Source organism: Tenrec ecaudatus, chromosome 5 (genome assembly GCF_050624435.1).
Source record: "Tenrec ecaudatus isolate mTenEca1 chromosome 5, mTenEca1.hap1, whole genome shotgun sequence".
NCBI lineage: Eukaryota > Metazoa > Chordata > Mammalia > Afrosoricida > Tenrecidae > Tenrec > Tenrec ecaudatus.
In genome coordinates, this window is record NC_134534.1 from 796,020 (window position 1) to 812,795 (window position 16,776).

Sequence of the window (16,776 nt, forward strand, 5' to 3'; positions counted from 1 at the left end):
GTGGTGGTTTCGGCTCAGGTGCACGTCCTCTCTGGGGACTTGGTGCTGACAGCTGCACTCTGACTGGAGAAGATTGTGTGTAGGGCCTGGGGCAAGGTGTCCAGGTGTGTCTGGCAGTTGGGAAGCCTGGCTCTAGGTGGCCCCACTGTGTGGCCTGATGTGGCCCCTCTCAGCTCTTGGGGACCTCCTCTGGCCAGCTCAGCCTGTGCTACTGGGAGCCAGGCCGGCAGGTGACCGATGGGGCTCCAGGGTACTCAGGGTGCCAGCTCACAGGCTCTGCAGACCTGCTGCTTTGCTCTCTCTCTGTTCTCCGGGGTCTCTTTCCCCAGGCTGCTCGCAGCCCTGAACCCAGGGCGGGTGCACGTGTCTTGCTCGCGCTGCTCGGAGGGAGCTATGGCCGAGCTGCGAGGGTGGGCTGCTCGCTCACGGCTCTCTCTGCTCTCTCCTTCTCTCTGCCGCGGCCATAGCGGTTGGCTGAGCAGCAGCGGGCAGAGGAGCGGGAGCGACTGGCCGAAGTGGAGGCTGCGTTGGAAAAGCAGCGACAGCTGGCTGAGGCCCATGCCCAGGCCAAGGCTCAGGCGGAGCGCGAGGCCCAGGAACTGCAGCGGCGCATGCAGGAGGAGGTGGCACGGCGGGAGGAGGCGGCGGTGGATGCACAGCAGCAGAAGCGCAGCATTCAGGAAGAGCTGCAGCATGTGCGGCAAAGCTCCGAGGCTGAGATCCAGGCCAAGGCACAGCAGGTGGAGGCAGCCGAGCGCAGCCGGCTGCGCATAGAGGAGGAGATCCGCGTGGTGCGCCTGCAGCTAGAGAGCACCGAGCGCCAGCGTGGAGGGGCGGAGGGTGAGCTGCAGGCGCTGCGCGCACGCGCTGAGGAGGCCGAGGCCCAGAAGCGGCAGGCACAGGAGGAGGCCGAGCGGCTGCGGCGACAGGTGCAGGAGGAGAGCCAGCGCAAGCGGCAGGCGGAGGCAGAACTGGCCCTGCGCGTGAAGGCTGAGGCAGAGGCTGCGCGGGAGAAGCAGCGTGCCCTGAAGGCGCTGGAGGAGCTGCAGCTGCAGGCGGAGGAGGCGGAGCGGAGACTGCGGCAGGCGGAGGTGGAGCGGGCACGCCAGGTGCAGGTGGCGCTGGAGTCTGCGCAGCGCAGCGCGGAGGCGGAGCTGCAGAGCAAGCGTGCCTCCTTCGCTGAGAAGACTGCCAGGCTGGAGCGCACGCTGCAGGAGGAGCACATTGCCGTGGCACAACTGAGGGAAGAGGCGGAGCGTCACGCGCAGCAGCAGGCAGAAGCGGAGCGCGCCCGGGAGGAGGCTGAGCGCGAGCTGGAGCGCTGGCAGCTTAAGGCCAACGAGGCGCTGCGGCTGCGACTGCAGGCCGAGGAGGTTGCGCAGCAGAAGAGCCTGGCGCAGGCCGAGGCCGAGAAGCAGAAGGAGGAGGCTGAGCGCGAAGCGCGGCGGCGCGGCAAGACTGAGGAGCAGGCCGTGCGGCAGCGGGAGCTGGCCGAGCAGGAGCTGGAGCGGCAGCGCCAGCTGGCTGAGGGCACAGCTCAGCAGCGTCTAGTGGCCGAACAGGAGCTGATCCGCCTGCGGGCCGAGACCGAGCAGGGCGAGCAGCAGCGGCTGGTGCTGGAGGAGGAGCTGGCCCGGCTGCAGCGGGAGGCGGCCGCGGCTGCGCAGAAGAGACAGGAGCTGGAGGCGGAATTGGCCAAGGTGCGTGCGGAGATGGAGGTGCTGCTGTCCAGCAAGGCGCGCGCCGAGGAGGAGTCTCGCTCCACCAGCGAGAAGTCCAAGCAGAGGCTGGAGGCCGAGGCTGGCCGCTTCCGGGAGCTGGCCGAGGAGGCCGCCCGCCTGCGGGCCCTGGCTGAGGAGGCCAAGCGGCAGCGGCAGCTGGCGGAGGAGGATGCGGCCCGGCAGCGGGCCGAGGCTGAGCGTGTGCTGGCCGAGAAGCTAGCCGCCATCAGCGAGGCCACACGGCTGAAGACAGAGGCGGAGATTGCCCTCAAGGAAAAGGAGGCGGAGAACGAGCGGCTGCGGCGGCTGGCAGAAGACGAGGCCTTCCAGCGGCGGCAGCTAGAGGAGCAGGCTGCGCAGCACAAGGCGGACATTGAAGAGCGCCTGGCGCAGCTGCGCAAGGCCTCGGAGAGCGAACTGGAGCGGCAGAAGGGGCTGGTGGAGGATACGCTGCGGCAGCGGCGACAGGTGGAGCAGGAGATCCTGGCGCTGAAGGTGAGCTTTGAGAAGGCCACCGCCGGCAAGGCGGAGCTGGAGCTGGAGCTGGGCCGCATCCGCGCCAGCGCCGAGGACACGTTGCGTGGCAAAGAGCAGGTGGAGCAGGAGGCTGCGCGCCAGCGGCAGCTGGCGGCTGAGGAGGAGCAGCGGCGTCGGGAGGCCGAAGAGCGGGTGCAGAAGAGCCTGGCAGCTGAAGAAGAGGCTGCGCGCCAGCGCAAAGCTGCGCTCGAGGAGGTGGAGCGGCTGAAGGCCAAGGTGGAGGAGGCGCGGCGCCTGCGCCAGCGGGCCGAACAGGAGTCGGTAAGGCAGCTGCAGCTGGCGCAGGAGGCCGCGCAGAAACGGCTGCAGGCCGAGGAGAAGGCTCATGCCTTTGCCGTGGAGCAGAAGGAGCAGGAGCTGCAGCAGACACTGCAGCAGGAGCAGAGCATGATGGAGCGCCTGCGCAGCGAAGCGGATGCTGCGCGGCGCGTGGCTGAGGAGGCCGAGGAGGCGCGGGAGCGTGCCGAGCGGGAGGTGACACAGTCCCGGCGGCAGGTGGAGGAGGCCGAGCGACTGAAGCAGGCGGCCGAAGAGCAGGCGCAAGCGCGCTCCCAGGCGCAGGCCGCTGCTGAGAAGCTGCGCAAGGAGGCAGAGCAGGAGGCGGCACGGCGGGCCCAGGCTGAGCAGGCAGCCCTGCGACAGAAGCAGGCCGCAGACGCTGAGATGGAGAAGCACAAGAAGTTCGCGGAACAGACACTGCGGCAGAAGGCCCAGGTGGAGCAGGAGCTGACGGCGCTGCGGCTGCAGCTGGAGGAAACCGACCACCAGAAGGATATCCTGGATGAGGAGCTGCAGCGGCTGAAGGCCGAGGTGACTGAGGCGGCGCACCAGCGCAGCCAGGTGGAGGAGGAACTCTTCTCTGTGCGCGTGCAGATGGAGGAGCTGAGCAAGCTGAAGGCGCGCATCGAGGCGGAGAACCGCACCCTCGTCCTGCGAGACAAGGACAACACGCAGCGCTTCCTGGAGGAGGAGGCCGAAAAGATGAAGCAGGTCGCCGAGGAGGCAGCCCGCCTTAGCGTGGCGGCCCAGGAGGCGGCGCGGCTGCGGCAGCTGGCCGAGGAGGACCTAGCACAGCAGCGGGCCCTGGCTGAGAAGATGCTGAAGGAGAAGATGCAGGCAGTGCAGGAGGCCACACGGCTCAAAGCGCAGGCTGAGCTGCTGCAACAGCAGAAGGAGCTGGCGCAGGAGCAGGCCCGGAGGCTGCAGGAGGACAAAGAGCAGATGGCGCAGCAGCTGGAGCAGGAGGCACAGGGCTTCCAGCGGTCGCTGGAGGCGGAGCGGCAACGGCAGCTGGAGATGAGCTCGGAAGCGGAGCGGCTCAAGCTGCGGGTGGCGGAGATGAGCCGGGCCCAGGCTCGTGCAGAAGAGGATGCCCAGCGCTTCCGCAAGCAGGCGGAGGAGATCGGGGAGAAGTTGCACCGCACCGAGCTCGCCACGCAGGAGAAGGTGACCCTGGTGCAGACACTGGAGATCCAGCGGCAGCAGAGTGACCAGGACGCCGGACGCCTGCGTGAGGCCATTGCCGAGCTGGAGCGGGAGAAGGAGCGACTGAAGCAGGAGGCCAAGCTGCTGCAGCTGAAATCCGAGGAGGTACCGGCCCCGCGCACAGCGGTGGCTGTGGGTGCGCTGGGTGGGCAGTTCTGCCCTGTGGGCGGGCAGGATGGGGCAACAAGCTGCCCTGCAGGTCATGACGGCGCCCTTTGCTTCCGCAGATGCAGACGGTGCAGCAGGAGCAGCGGCTGCAGGAGACGCAGGCCCTGCAGCAGAGCTTTGTCTCCGAGAGGGACAGCCTGCTGCAGCGTGAGCGCTTCGTGGAGCAGGAGAAGGCCAAGCTAGAGCAGCTATTCCAGGACGAGGTGGCAAAGGCGCAGCAGCTGCGTGAGGAGCAGCAGCGGCAGCAGCAGCAGATGGAGCAGGAGAAGCAGCAACTTGTGGCCAGCATGGAGGAGGCAAGACGGCGGCAGCGCGAGGCCGAGGAGGGTGTGCTGCGCAAGCAGGAGGAACTGCAGCGCCTGGAGCAGCAGCGGCAGCAGCAGGAGCAGCTGCTAGCTGAGGAGAATCGCAAGCTGCGGGAGCGGCTTCAGCGGCTGGAGGAGGAGCAGAGGGCGGCCCGCACAGAGGTGGTGATTGTTACACAGGCCACGGGCGCCAAAGCGCTGCCCAACGGCAGGGACGTGCCTGACGGCCCGGCCACAGAGGAGGAGCTGCAGCATGCCTTTGAGGGGCTGCGGCAGAAGGTGCCGGCAAAGCAGCTGCAGGAGGCAGGAATCCTGAGCGCAGAGGAGCTGCAGCGCCTGGCCCAGGGTGGCACCACCGTGGCTGAGCTCTCACGGCGCGAGGACGTGCAGCGCTACCTTCAGGGTTCCGGGAGCATTGCCGGTCTGCTGCTGAAGCCATCGAATGAGAAGCTGAGCATCTATGCCGCACTGCAGAGGAAGCTACTGAGCCCCGGCACCGCACTGGTGCTGCTCGAGGCCCAGGCCGCCTCGGGCTTCCTGCTGGACCCTGTGCGCAACCTGCGGCTGACGGTCAGCGAGGCCGTGAAAGAGGGCGTGGTGGGCCCCGAGCTGCATCACAAGCTGCTGTCCGCCGAGCGCGCCGTCACCGGCTACACCGACCCCTACACGGGGGAGCAGATCTCCCTCTTCCAGGCCATGCAGAAGGACCTGATTGTGCGCGACCACGGCGTGCGCCTGCTGGAGGCCCAGATCGCCACGGGCGGCGTCATCGACCCCGTGCACAGCCACCGCGTGCCCGTGGAGGTGGCCTACCAGCGCGGCTACTTCGACGAGGCCATGCACCGCGTGCTGCAGGACCCCGGCGACGACACCAAGGGCTTCTTCGACCCCAACACGCACGAGAACCTGACCTACCTGCAGCTGCTGGAGCGCTGCGTGCGCGACCCCGACACCGGGCTGCGCCTCCTGCCGCTCACAGACAAGGCTGCCAAGGGCGGCGAGCTGGTCTACTCAGACTCAGAGGTGCGCGACGTGTTCGAGAAGGCCACTGTGTCCGCACCCTTCGGCCGCTTCCAGGGCCGGACGGTGAGCATCTGGGAGATCATCAACTCCGAGTACTTCACCTCCGAGCAGCGGCGTGACCTGCTGCGGCAGTTCCGTGCGGGCCGCGTCACGGTGGAGAAGATCATCAAGATCGTCATCACGGTGGTGGAGGAGCACGAGCAGCGGGGTCAGCTCTGCTTCCAGGGCCTGCGTGCCCTGGTGCCCGCCGCCGAGCTGCTGCAGAGCAAGGTCATTGGCCAAGATGTGTTCAGCCAGCTCCAGCGGGGCGAGCGCTCGGTGCAGGAGGTGGCCGAGGTGGAGGCCGTGCGGCGGGCCCTGCGGGGCACCGGTGTCATTGCGGGCGTGTGGCTGGAGGAAGCCGGGCAACGGCTGAGCATTCACGAAGCCCTGCGGAAGGACCTGCTGCAGCCTGAGGTGGCCGTGGCCCTGCTGGAGGCCCAGGCGGGCACCGGACACATCCTCGACCCTGCCACCAGTGCCCGGCTGACGGTTGATGAGGCCGTGCGGGCTGGCCTTGTGGGACCTGAGCTGCATGAGAAGCTGCTCTCGGCTGAGAAGGCTGTGACCGGCTACCGGGACCCCTACTCGGGCCAAAGTGTATCCCTGTTCCAGGCCCTGAAGAAAGGCCTCCTCCCCAAGGAGCAGGGCCTGCGTCTGCTGGATGCCCAGCTGTCCACCGGCGGCATCGTGGACCCTAGCAAGAGCCACCGTCTGCCCCTGGACGTGGCCTTCGCGCGCGGCCACCTGGACGAAGAGACGCATAAGGCCCTGTCGCTTCCCCGGGATGATGCCAAGACCTTCTTGGACCCTGGCGCCCAGGAGCACGTCACCTACAGCCAGCTGCAGGGCCGGTGCTGGCCAGACCAGCTCACGGGGCTCAGCCTGCTGCCGCTGTCCGAGAAGGCCGCCCGTGCCCGCCAGGAACAGCTCTACACTGACGTGCAGGCCCGTGAGGCCTTCGAGAAGGCCAGTGTCGAGGTCCCCGTGGGTGGCTTCAAGGGCCGGACGGTCAGTGTCTGGGAGCTCATCAGCTCCGAGTACTTCACGGAGGAGCAGCGCCAGGAGCTGCTGCGGCAATACCGCACGGGCAAGGTGACCGTGGAGAAGGTCATCAAGATCCTCATCACCATCATCGAGGAGACCGAGACTAGGCGCCAGGAGAGGCTGTCCTTCAGCGGCCTACGGGCCCCGGTCCCAGCCAGCCAGCTCCTAGACGCCGGCATCCTCAGCAAGACCCAGTTCGAGCAGCTGCAAGATGGCCAGGCGTCAGTTAAGGACCTCTCTGAGGTGGACAGCGTGCGGACGCTGCTGCAGGGAAGTGGCTGTGTGGCCGGCATCTACCTGGAGGAGTCCAAGGAGAAGGTGGCCATCTATGAGGCCATGCGGCGCGGCCTGATCCAGCCCAGCACGGCCACGCTGCTGCTTGAGGCCCAGGCGGCCACTGGCTTCCTACTGGACCCTGTGCGCAACCAGCGGCTGTATGTCCACGAGGCGGTCAAGGCGGGCGTGGTGGGCCCCGAGCTGCACGAGAAGCTGCTGTCAGCCGAGAAGGCCGTGACTGGCTACAAAGACCCCTATTCTGGCTCCACTATCTCCCTCTTCCAGGCCATGCAGAAGGGCCTAGTCGTGCGCGAACATGCTGTGCGTCTGCTGGAGGCCCAGGTTGCCACGGGCGGCGTCATCGACCCCGTGCACAGCCACCGCGTGCCCGTGGAGGTGGCCTACCAGCGCGGCTACTTAGACAAGGCCATGCACCAATCGCTGCAGGACACCAAAGGCTTCTTCGACCCCAACACGCGCGAGAACCTGACCTACCGGGAGCTGCTGGGCCGCTGCGTGGAGGACCCGGAGTCTGGCCTCTTCCTCCTGCCCTTGAAAGCCGCGGAAGAGCCCCCGCAGGCAGTGGAGAGCACACAGGTGGTGTACACGGAGGAGGAGACTCAGCGGGCCTTTGAGGAGACCCAGATCGAGATCCCAGGGGGCAGCCCTGGCGCGGCCTCCATGTCGCTCTGGGAGGTGATGCAGTCGGACCTGATCCCTGCGGAGCAGCGGGACCGCCTGATGGAGGACTTCCGGACCGGGCGTGTGACCAAGGAGCGCATGATCATTATCATCATTGAGATCATCGAGAAGACTGAGATCGTGCGCCAGCAGAGCCGCGCCTCCTACGACTATGTGCGGCGGCGCCTGACGGCCGAGGATCTCTACGAGGCCCACATCATCACGCTGGAGACCTACAGCCTGCTCCGCGAGGGCACCAGGACCCTGCGAGAGGTGCTCGAGGCTGAGGACGCCTGGCGCTACCTCTACGGCACAGGCTGCGTGGCCGGCATCTACCTGCCTGGCTCCCGGCAGACGCTGACCATCTACCAGGCCCTCAAAAAGGGGCTGGTGCCTGCTGAGGTGGCCCGCCTGCTGCTGGAGGCCCAGGCGGCCACGGGCTTCATGCTGGACCCGCTGAAGGGCGAGCGGCTGACGGTGGATGAGGCCGTGCGCAAGGGCCTGGTGGGACCCGAGCTGCATGACCGACTGCTGTCAGCCGAGCGTGCCGTGACCGGCTACCGGGACCCCTATACCGAGCAGACCATCTCGCTGTTCCAGGCCATGAAGAAGGAGCTGATCCCAGCCGAGGAGGCGCTGCGCCTGCTGGACGCCCAGCTGGCCACGGGTGGCATCGTGGACCCGCGGCTGGGCTTCCACCTGCCTTTGGAAGTGGCCCTCCAGCGCGGCTACCTGAACAAGGACACACACGACCAGCTCTCAGAGCCCAGCGAGGTCCGCAGCTACGTCGACCCCTCCACGGACGAGCGGCTCAGCTACACGCAGCTGCTCAAGCGCTGCCGCCGTGACGACAAGAGCGGGCAGCTGCTGCTGCCGCTCTCCGACACCCGCAAGCTGACCTTCCGCGGCCTGCGCAAGCAGATCACGGTGGAGGAGCTGGTGCGCTCCCAGGTGCTGGATGCAGCCACAGCGCTGCAGCTGCAGGAGGGTCTGACCTCCGTCGAGGAGGTGACCAAGCACCTACAGAAGTTCCTCGAGGGCACCAGCTGCATCGCCGGCGTCTTCGTCGATGCCACCAAGGAGCGGCTGTCCGTCTACCAGGCCATGAAGAAGGGCATCATCCGGCCCGGCACAGCCTTTGAGTTGCTGGAGGCCCAGGCGGCCACCGGCTACGTCATTGACCCCATCAAGGGCCTCAAGCTGACAGTGGAGGAGGCCGTGCGCATGGGCATCGTGGGCCCTGAGTTCAAGGACAAGCTGTTGTCAGCAGAGCGTGCCGTCACCGGCTACCGCGACCCCTACTCCGGGAAGCTCATCTCGCTCTTCCAGGCCATGAAGAAGGGGCTGATCCTCAAGGACCATGGCATCCGCCTGCTGGAGGCCCAGATAGCCACGGGCGGCATCATCGACCCTGAGGAGAGCCACCGGCTGCCCGTCGAGATGGCCTACCAGCGCGGCCTCTTTGACGAGGAGATGAATGAGATCCTGACCGACCCGTCGGACGACACCAAGGGCTTCTTCGACCCGAACACAGAGGAGAACCTGACCTACCTGCAGCTGATGGAGCGCTGTGTCACAGACCCGCAGACCGGGCTGTGCCTGCTGCCGCTCAAGGAGAAAAAGCGAGAGCGCAAGACGTCTTCCAAGTCCTCGGTGCGCAAGCGGCGCGTGGTGATCGTGGACCCCGAGACAGGCAAGGAGATGTCGGTGTACGAGGCCTACCGCAAAGGCCTCATCGACCACCAGACCTACCTGGAGCTGTCCGAGCAGGAGTGCGAGTGGGAGGAGATCACCATCTCCTCCTCGGACGGCGTGGTCAAGTCCATGATCATCGACCGGCGCTCCGGCCGCCAGTATGACATCGACGAGGCCATCTCCAAGAGCCTCATTGACCGCTCGGCACTGGACCAGTACCGCGCCGGCACGCTCTCCATCACCGAGTTCGCTGACATGCTCTCGGGTAATGCCAGCGGCTTCCGCTCCCGCTCCTCCTCGGTGGGCTCCTCCTCGTCCTACCCGCTCAGCCCTGCTGTCTCCCGCACCCAGCTGGCCTCCTGGTCCGACCCCATGGAGGAGACGGGCCCAGTGGCTGGCATCCTGGACACAGAGACGCTAGAGAAGGTGTCCATCACCGAGGCCATGCACCGTAACCTGGTGGACAACATCACAGGCCAGCGGCTGCTGGAGGCGCAGGCCTGCACCGGCGGCATCACCGACCCCACCACCGGCGAGCGCCTGCCCGTCACTGAGGCTGTCAACAAGGGCCTGGTGGACAAGATCATGGTGGACCGCATCAGCCTGGCCCAGAAGGCCTTCTGCGGCTTCGAGGACCCGCGCACCAAGACCAAGATGTCAGCTGCGCAGGCGCTCAAGAAGGGCTGGCTGTACTATGAGGCTGGCCAGCGCTTCCTGGAGGTGCAGTACCTGACAGGTGGGCTGATTGAGCCGGGCGTGCCGGGCCGCGTGCCCCTGGACGACGCCCTGCAGAAGGGCACCGTGGATGCTCGCACTGCGCAGAAGCTGCGAGACGTCAGCGCCTACTCCAAGTACCTCACCTGCCCCAAGACCAAACTCAAGATCTCCTACAAGGACGCGCTAGACCGCAGCATGGTGGAGGAGGGCACGGGGCTGCGGCTGTTGGAGGCTGCCGCCCAGTCCAGCAAGGGCTACTACAGCCCCTACAGTGTCAGCGGCTCCGGCTCCACTGCTGGCTCGCGCACCGGCTCACGCACCGGCTCTCGGGCCGGCTCGCGGCGGGGCAGCTTCGACGCTACGGGCTCCGGCTTCTCCATGAGCTTCTCCTCCTCCTCCTACTCCTCCTCAGGCTACGGCCGCCGCTATGCTGCCGCGCCCGCTACAGCCACGGGGTCCTCAGCCTCGCTGGGTGGCCCGGAGTCAGCTGTGGCCTGACCCCCTGCCCACCCTTCCCCTGCTCTGCATGTGGCCAGGCCCTGCTCTCTTCCCGAGGCGCCTGGTCTTCCTCCCATCTGAAGGAGTCTTCCTCCAATGCGGTGCCTAACGTCTAACCAAAAAGACCAGACTAACACAGCCATGTGTCCCTGCTGCCAACGGCCTGGGCTCGGGGGCGGGGCCGACTGGCCCCACTGACCACCGCCCCCAGGGCCACCCACTGCCCCTACCCGCCACTCACCACAGCCAGGTGCCTTGGAGGGCCCAGAGTTGAGCCCCCAGTCCCTCCCACACCTCCCCAACGGCCCCCCATCCTCTGGGTGTTGACACCAGGGCCCGCGTTTCTCCCAGAGTGATGGCTGCCTGCTGGGGAGGGGCTCAAGTCTACAGTGTCTTCCAGCCCACCCATAGCAGCCCCACCCCACCACTGGGAGATGGGCTTCTTCCACTCAGTTTGGGCTGGGGGCCCCATCCTCGGCTCTCCATCAGGGCTCCCCTCCCTGCCTGCTCCCTGGACCCCAGGCCTTGGCCTCAGCCTCAGCTCCCCCAAAAGTGCCTTTTGTGTCCTCCTCAGCCCCGGGCCCCAGCAGGGGGATCCCTGCTCTCAGGCCCAGCTCATGGCTCTGCAGGGCTGTCCTGTCCCCCGCCCCCTGAAGAGCCCCACCTTGGGTGCCCACCCTGAGCAGGGAACCTCCAACCCAGTATAGCTGCAGCACTTCTGCCCGGCCCAGGGCTGCCAACTGCACTGGCCTGGGTCCCCAGCCTGGTGCCACCCACCCCGTCCCATGCAGGCCTGGCCTTGGTGGCCCCCACCCTGCCTCTACCCTCGGACTGAGCTTTGCATGTTCCACTAACCCGGGCAGTGGCAGGGGAGGGGCTGAGCCTACAGCCCCCTCCCGAAGGGCAGAACACTAACCTGACCAGGGGCGGGGCCTTGTGGTGCCTGCCCCCCAATAAAGCAATTCCAACCTTTCTGAGGGGCTTTTGTTGTCTTCCTGGTGTTTGCGGGTGTGTGTGTTGGAGGGGTGAGGTGGGGTGGGGCAGCCTTGGGCTCAGCAGGCTGAGCTCGGTCACTGTGCTGGCCAGGGACAGACAAGGGGTTTGGGGGAGGTTCGGGTATCAGCAGGCATGAGAAAATGAGTGAGGCTGTGGGCAGCAGACCTGGGCAGGGCCTGTGGTGCCAGCCAGGGCAGAAGCTGGACCAGGGTTCCTGCACACAGGCCCTCCCTAGTGCAGGTTGTCGCCCGAGGCTGGACACGTGTTCTGTACTTCGGTGTTGGTGTGCTCCTTCTGAGGGGAAGTACTTACCCCAGTGTCGGCTGGCCATAGGCTGTGCCCCTGACCCAGCAGGAGTGTGTGAGTCCTGCTAGTCCAGGGTAGACCAGAGAAGCAAATCCAGGGAGACCCATGTGTATAAGAAAGAGCTATAAGTCTGATATTAGCCCATCTGTCCGATACCAGTCAGTATATTCTTCACACTCGCGCAACACATGCAATGACACTGAGTGCAGGAAGAACACAGGCCAGTGGGTGGAAAGGCATGGATCCTGGCATGGGTCTCCATGTGACTCCTCCAGCTCCAGGGCTCTGGCTCCATCCGTGTGTCTCCATGTGTCTTGTCAGCAGGAAGACAAGCAGAGAGCCTGGGTCTGGCCTGCAGGGAGCCCTTTATCTCCACAGTCAAGCTGCAACCTGACTGACAGGCTGAGCTCCACCCCTTCACTCTTACTAGACTCAGGTTGACACCAGGTGATGTGACCACCACAAGGAGGGTGGGTTGCTCCCTGTCTCGGTGCATCCCTCAGGCAGCCAAGGGCACCATCTCATGAAGTTCTGCACTGCAGCAGCTACTGGCAGCTGGACACCACAGCCCACCCCTTGGCCTGCTTGCTTTTCACATACCATTCATTCCCTCGGATGCGGGGGTCTCCCGCTCTGGGATGGGATGCAGTTTCCTCAAAAGCTGCTAAGAGGAGGTGGATGGAATGACCCATGGCCCCCACTGTTGCTGCTGGCCCTACGACCTCCATCTGGGGAGATGGCCAGACCCTGGTCCCTCAGGGAGAACTCTATCCCCGTGCCTTAGTCAGGCTTTGGCCCACTGGACAGTGCCCTCGGGACAGGAGTGTTCCGGGCCATGGTTAGGCTGTGGGGCTCAGGGAGAGGAGTGCCCCATGCCCTGGTCGGGCTCTGTGGCACAGGAATATTGAACGGCACCCTGGCTCCAGTTCCCCTTCCCACCTCTGCTGGAGTAGCACCTCCCCCTCCTGGGTCTGCCAGGACTAGGAGCCTGGTGTCTGGATGACAACCACAGGGTTAAGGGATTGCCCAGGATCCCCGTGTGCTCTTGCCTTCTCTCTGGGGATCGCCCCCAACGCTCACAGGCCCGTGGTAGAGAGAGCCAGTTAGAACTCAGCCCCACTGCCCTGGCAAGGCCCTGAGCACAGAGACCTGCAGGAGGTGCCCATCCGTCCAGGGGGTCCCCTGCTGCCTCCAGCCCACATGACACCCTTAGTGTGGACACAGCACCACACAACAGCCATGCACTGAAGGTAGATGAGACAAGCACCTGGAGGAGGGGCCCAGGACTGGGGGGTCTCACATTCACCATGCCACCTCAGCTGCCCTTCAAGAATGTCTCTCCAGAGCCGGGTTGCCTGCTTCCGCGTGGGGTGGGGTGTGTGTGATGGAGAACGGTGTGTGTGTGTGTGTGTGTGTGTGTGTGTGTGTGTGTGTGTGTGTGTTGTGCAGCAGTGTAGGGTGGTGTGTGGTTTACGTGCGGTGGGTGGTATGGAGTCGTGTGTGTGTGCGGTGGGGGTGGTGGAGGGTGATCTCCACTGCGGGCTGGGGCCAGTGAGGGGGTTGGTCAGTTTGGAGACAGGGCCAGCCTGTGGTGGACCACGCTGGTCTCTCTCTGCTCCTTGGCTATGCCTTCAACAGCCCAGTGGGTAAGCATTCACCCCTGGCCAAGACATTGGCCCACTGGGTTCCAGGTACCTCCCAGCAGGGCCCCTCAGGTGGTCATCAATAAGCAATACAAGCTCCACTCCCATATGTCCATCCAACGCTGCCTCCCCAGTCTCCCGTGCTCGTTCCTTGTGGCCCCCTGAGCACCAGCGAGCTTTACCTGCCTGCACGTCACTCGAGGCTGCAGGTCTCTTCTTGAGGACCCACGCTGCAGCCTTACCTCCTGGCCACACACTCCTCTGGTCTTGTGGGGTCTGCAGGGCTGGGTGGCCCCAGGGGCAGGGCTGTTTGCATGGCAGCCTGACACCAGGTGATGTGACCACCACAAGGAGGGCTGCAGCAGATGTGTGGGATAGCTCTGGATTCAGGTCAGACATAGAAACAAACTCATAAGAACATCATTTCTCCAAAGCAGCAGTCGACGGAAACAGGAGAAAACATCATGAGCAGCGGGTCTGGAGGCGCTCCTGGAGGAGGAAAGATCCACTGATCCTCCCAAACAGAGATCACAGCAAGGGTCTTCAGTTACTGTAAGCAATTGGAGTAAAACTTCGAGACTGTGTTAGTTCGAGTTGACTAGAGAAACAAATCCAGGGAGACACTCATTTGTGTCTAAGAGAGAACTCTATATCAAGAGCAATTGTACATTAAGAAAACAGCCCAGTCCAGATCAAGTCCATAAGTCTGATATTGTGCATATGTCAATACTAGTCCTTAAATTCCTCTTTAGACTCATGCAGCCTTGCAATGATGCTGGGTGCAGGTAGATCACACGCCACTGGGTGGAAAGTCTTGTGGATCCAGTGGTGGTGGAAGCATCTCAGTGCTGGCGTGGGTCTCCATGTGGCTCCTCCATTTCCAGGCTTCTAGCGTAGCTCCATGTGTCTTGTCAGCAGGAAGACAAAGCAGAAAGTGTGTCTCCCACCTCCAGGGAAGAAGACAGGAGTTCACAGAATCCTCAGGAGAAGGCCATACACACCCAGAGGCCTCACTGACGATGACAGGCTAGACTCCTCCCCTTCACAAGTTGACAGGAGATGATGTCACTGCCACAGAGAGAGAGGAGATAGAAAGGAGTCATAGTTCAAGAACTCAGCCGTGCCTTGAAAGAAATGTGAGCAAAATGCAAAATGAAAGAAAAATCAGAAACGGTTCAACTTCCAACAGAAACTCAAAAGGAAAACAACAAAATATCAGAACTAAAAAAAAATTGGAACAACAAACCACAAATAAGGAATCAAGAATCAGTGATCTTGAAGACGAATCCCCCCAGAACAAAATACAAGAAGATTGGCTTATAAAAATGACCAAACGCCACCCCATGAAGAATAATCTAAGAATACAATGGGATGCCTTAAAAGGAAGAACACGAGCCCAATTAATGTCCCTGAACAGAAGGAGAGATAACGACCACGGAGACACCAGTCAATGAAATGTGAAGGGAGACCTTCCCGAGCGTCATGTCAGAATGTAGGCTAACTATGGAGGAAGTCCACAGAAAGCCAAACAGAACTGACCCTAAAGGAAGTGGCCTTGACATCTAATATCCAAACTTTCTAATATTAAAGAGAAGGAAGCAATCCTGAAAGCTGCCTGACTAAAAAGGCTATAGAATGATATATTTAAAATACTGAAAGAAAAAAATTGCCAACCAAGTATCCTGTACCAGCAAACTTATCCCTCAGATATGAAGGAGAAATAAAAACATCTGCATACAAGGAAAAAAAACTAAAACTAAGGGCATGTATATGAACTTTTTATACTTATACAAAATATATTTTTAAAATTCTATGAACAGAAAATCTGTGAGGACAACAGACAGCACGTCCCTGGCAGGGGAGACAGCAGGATCACGAAGGTGGTTTTCCCAGGGCGAGGCTCACCCGTTGCACACCGGGTGTGCTGACCCGTGATCCCCCAAACGTGGGAAACTCGACTGCATAATTTGTGGTAGTGGGGGACTGTGTTCTCACTCTCCCCTGATGAAAAAGAAAAAAAAAAGAACAACAGACAGCAACCTAGAAATATTCAAAAAGAAATTATTATGGAGAAAATATTCTACTGAAGCAATACTCAAAGAGAAAGAGAGCCAAATAAATGAAAAATTTTTTGTTTTTTTTGTATTGTTACATAAAAGGTGCATTTCTTGTAAGTATCATGTTTAAAGATCTAACACGAGAAGACATGGATCTAACACAAGAAGATACAGATCATACAAAAAAAATGAAATAACACAATCAATCAACTGACTCTCATATACAGAACACTTTACCCAACAAAATTCATTTCACTTTCTTCTCTAGTGCCAATGGAGGCCATTCTAGAATAGACCATATTTTAGGCCATCGAGCAAGCATCAATAAATTTAACAGCACTGAGATAATACAAAGCATCTTTTTAGATCACAATGCTCTGAAATCAACCATAGAATGATCTACTCTAACACATTAAGTACATGGACACTCAGCAGCACTTTACTTAACAACAACTGCAACACTGAAGAAATAAAGAACACAATCAGAAGATCCCTGGAGAGAACTGAGAACAGAACTACAGCATCTCAAAACCTTTGGGACACGGCCAAGCAGTACTCAGAGGGCAGCTGATGGCAATGTCATATAGATTAGGCCAGATATAAATGAATCAGAAAAATTAATAAAGTATAGAACGAAATCAAGGAGACAGGGATTTGGTTCTTTGAAAAGATGAACAAAATTGATAAACCTAACAAAAGAGAAGAATGAGAAAAAGCAAATTCTATGAATAACAAAGGATACAGATGATCTACAGCAGAACCAAGTGAGATACAAATCTATAATCACATTGTACTGCGGAAAATGATATTCCAACAAACCAAAAAACCTAGAAGGAATGGATGAATTCATAGAAATGCATCATTTGGTCTGGGAGGCTGGCCCCAGCACCAAAAATTAAGTGGATTCCTGCCCCTCCCCCGAAAAGAATTTGTTCCAAAGGACGACATTGACTCTGCAGCTCCGGGAGATGGACATATCTGATCAGAGCACACGGGAGCAGATGAAGGGGCAGGAGGAGAGAGTGGAGCACAGCCTGGCCCACCAGGCCGTGATGATGATGTTCCTGAGTAGAGCAGCCAGTCCACAGAGAGAACAACATGGCTGGCCCTACTATGAGACATGATGCCCCTCAGTGACTAAGGGCGATACAGGGGACAGCACCGGAGACACAGTGTGGGAATTGCACCTGACCTGATCCCACCACACCGAGGCAAATCACTGGGGGAGTGCAGCGGAACAGCAAGGGAATGGAGTGGCAAGGTCCCCAGGGAATGCTGAAAGTGGACTTTGGGGCCAGGGCGTGGTGCCCTAACAGACTGGACTGGAAAACACTCCTAAGGGCCAACAAATGATCCTTGAGCTAACTACAAGCTTTTCTTTCTTGATGTGCTTTGTTTTGTTCTTTGTCGGTGGTTTGTTGTTGTTGTTTTGTTGTTTGGTTGTATAGTGTTGCTTTGTTTTCCTCTGTCTTGTTTTTGTGCATGTTAGTGTCTCCACAGATCTGTCTAAATAAGACAGGCTGGATGAACTATCTGGATGAAAAACAACAAGACCGACAGTTCCGGGGGGACTTGGGGTGGG

The 16,776-nt window shown here is 61.2% G+C and overlaps 1 protein-coding gene and 1 non-coding gene across 10 annotated transcripts in view; both read left to right on the forward strand.

Moving 5' to 3' along the window:
- Window positions 1-11,166, forward strand: part of PLEC (plectin) — a 49,880-nt gene extending 38,714 nt beyond the window's left edge. For 8 of the 9 annotated variants that reach the window (XM_075549136.1, XM_075549140.1, XM_075549142.1 and 5 more), the window contains 2 exons: window positions 468-3,848; window positions 3,971-11,166. In XM_075549136.1, coding sequence (XP_075405251.1) covers window positions 468-3,848; window positions 3,971-10,192 — 9,603 coding nt within the window. In that variant the 3' untranslated portion in view covers window positions 10,193-11,166. The remainder of the gene's footprint in view (window positions 1-467; window positions 3,849-3,970) is intronic. The other variant, XM_075549144.1, reaches the window with a different exon arrangement.
- Window positions 11,167-14,980: 3,814 nt separating this feature from the next.
- Window positions 14,981-15,141, forward strand: LOC142449366 (U1 spliceosomal RNA). The gene has a single exon (XR_012784561.1). It is a non-coding gene; the product is annotated as a U1 spliceosomal RNA (small nuclear RNA).
- The last annotated feature ends 1,635 nt before the right edge of the window (window positions 15,142-16,776 follow it).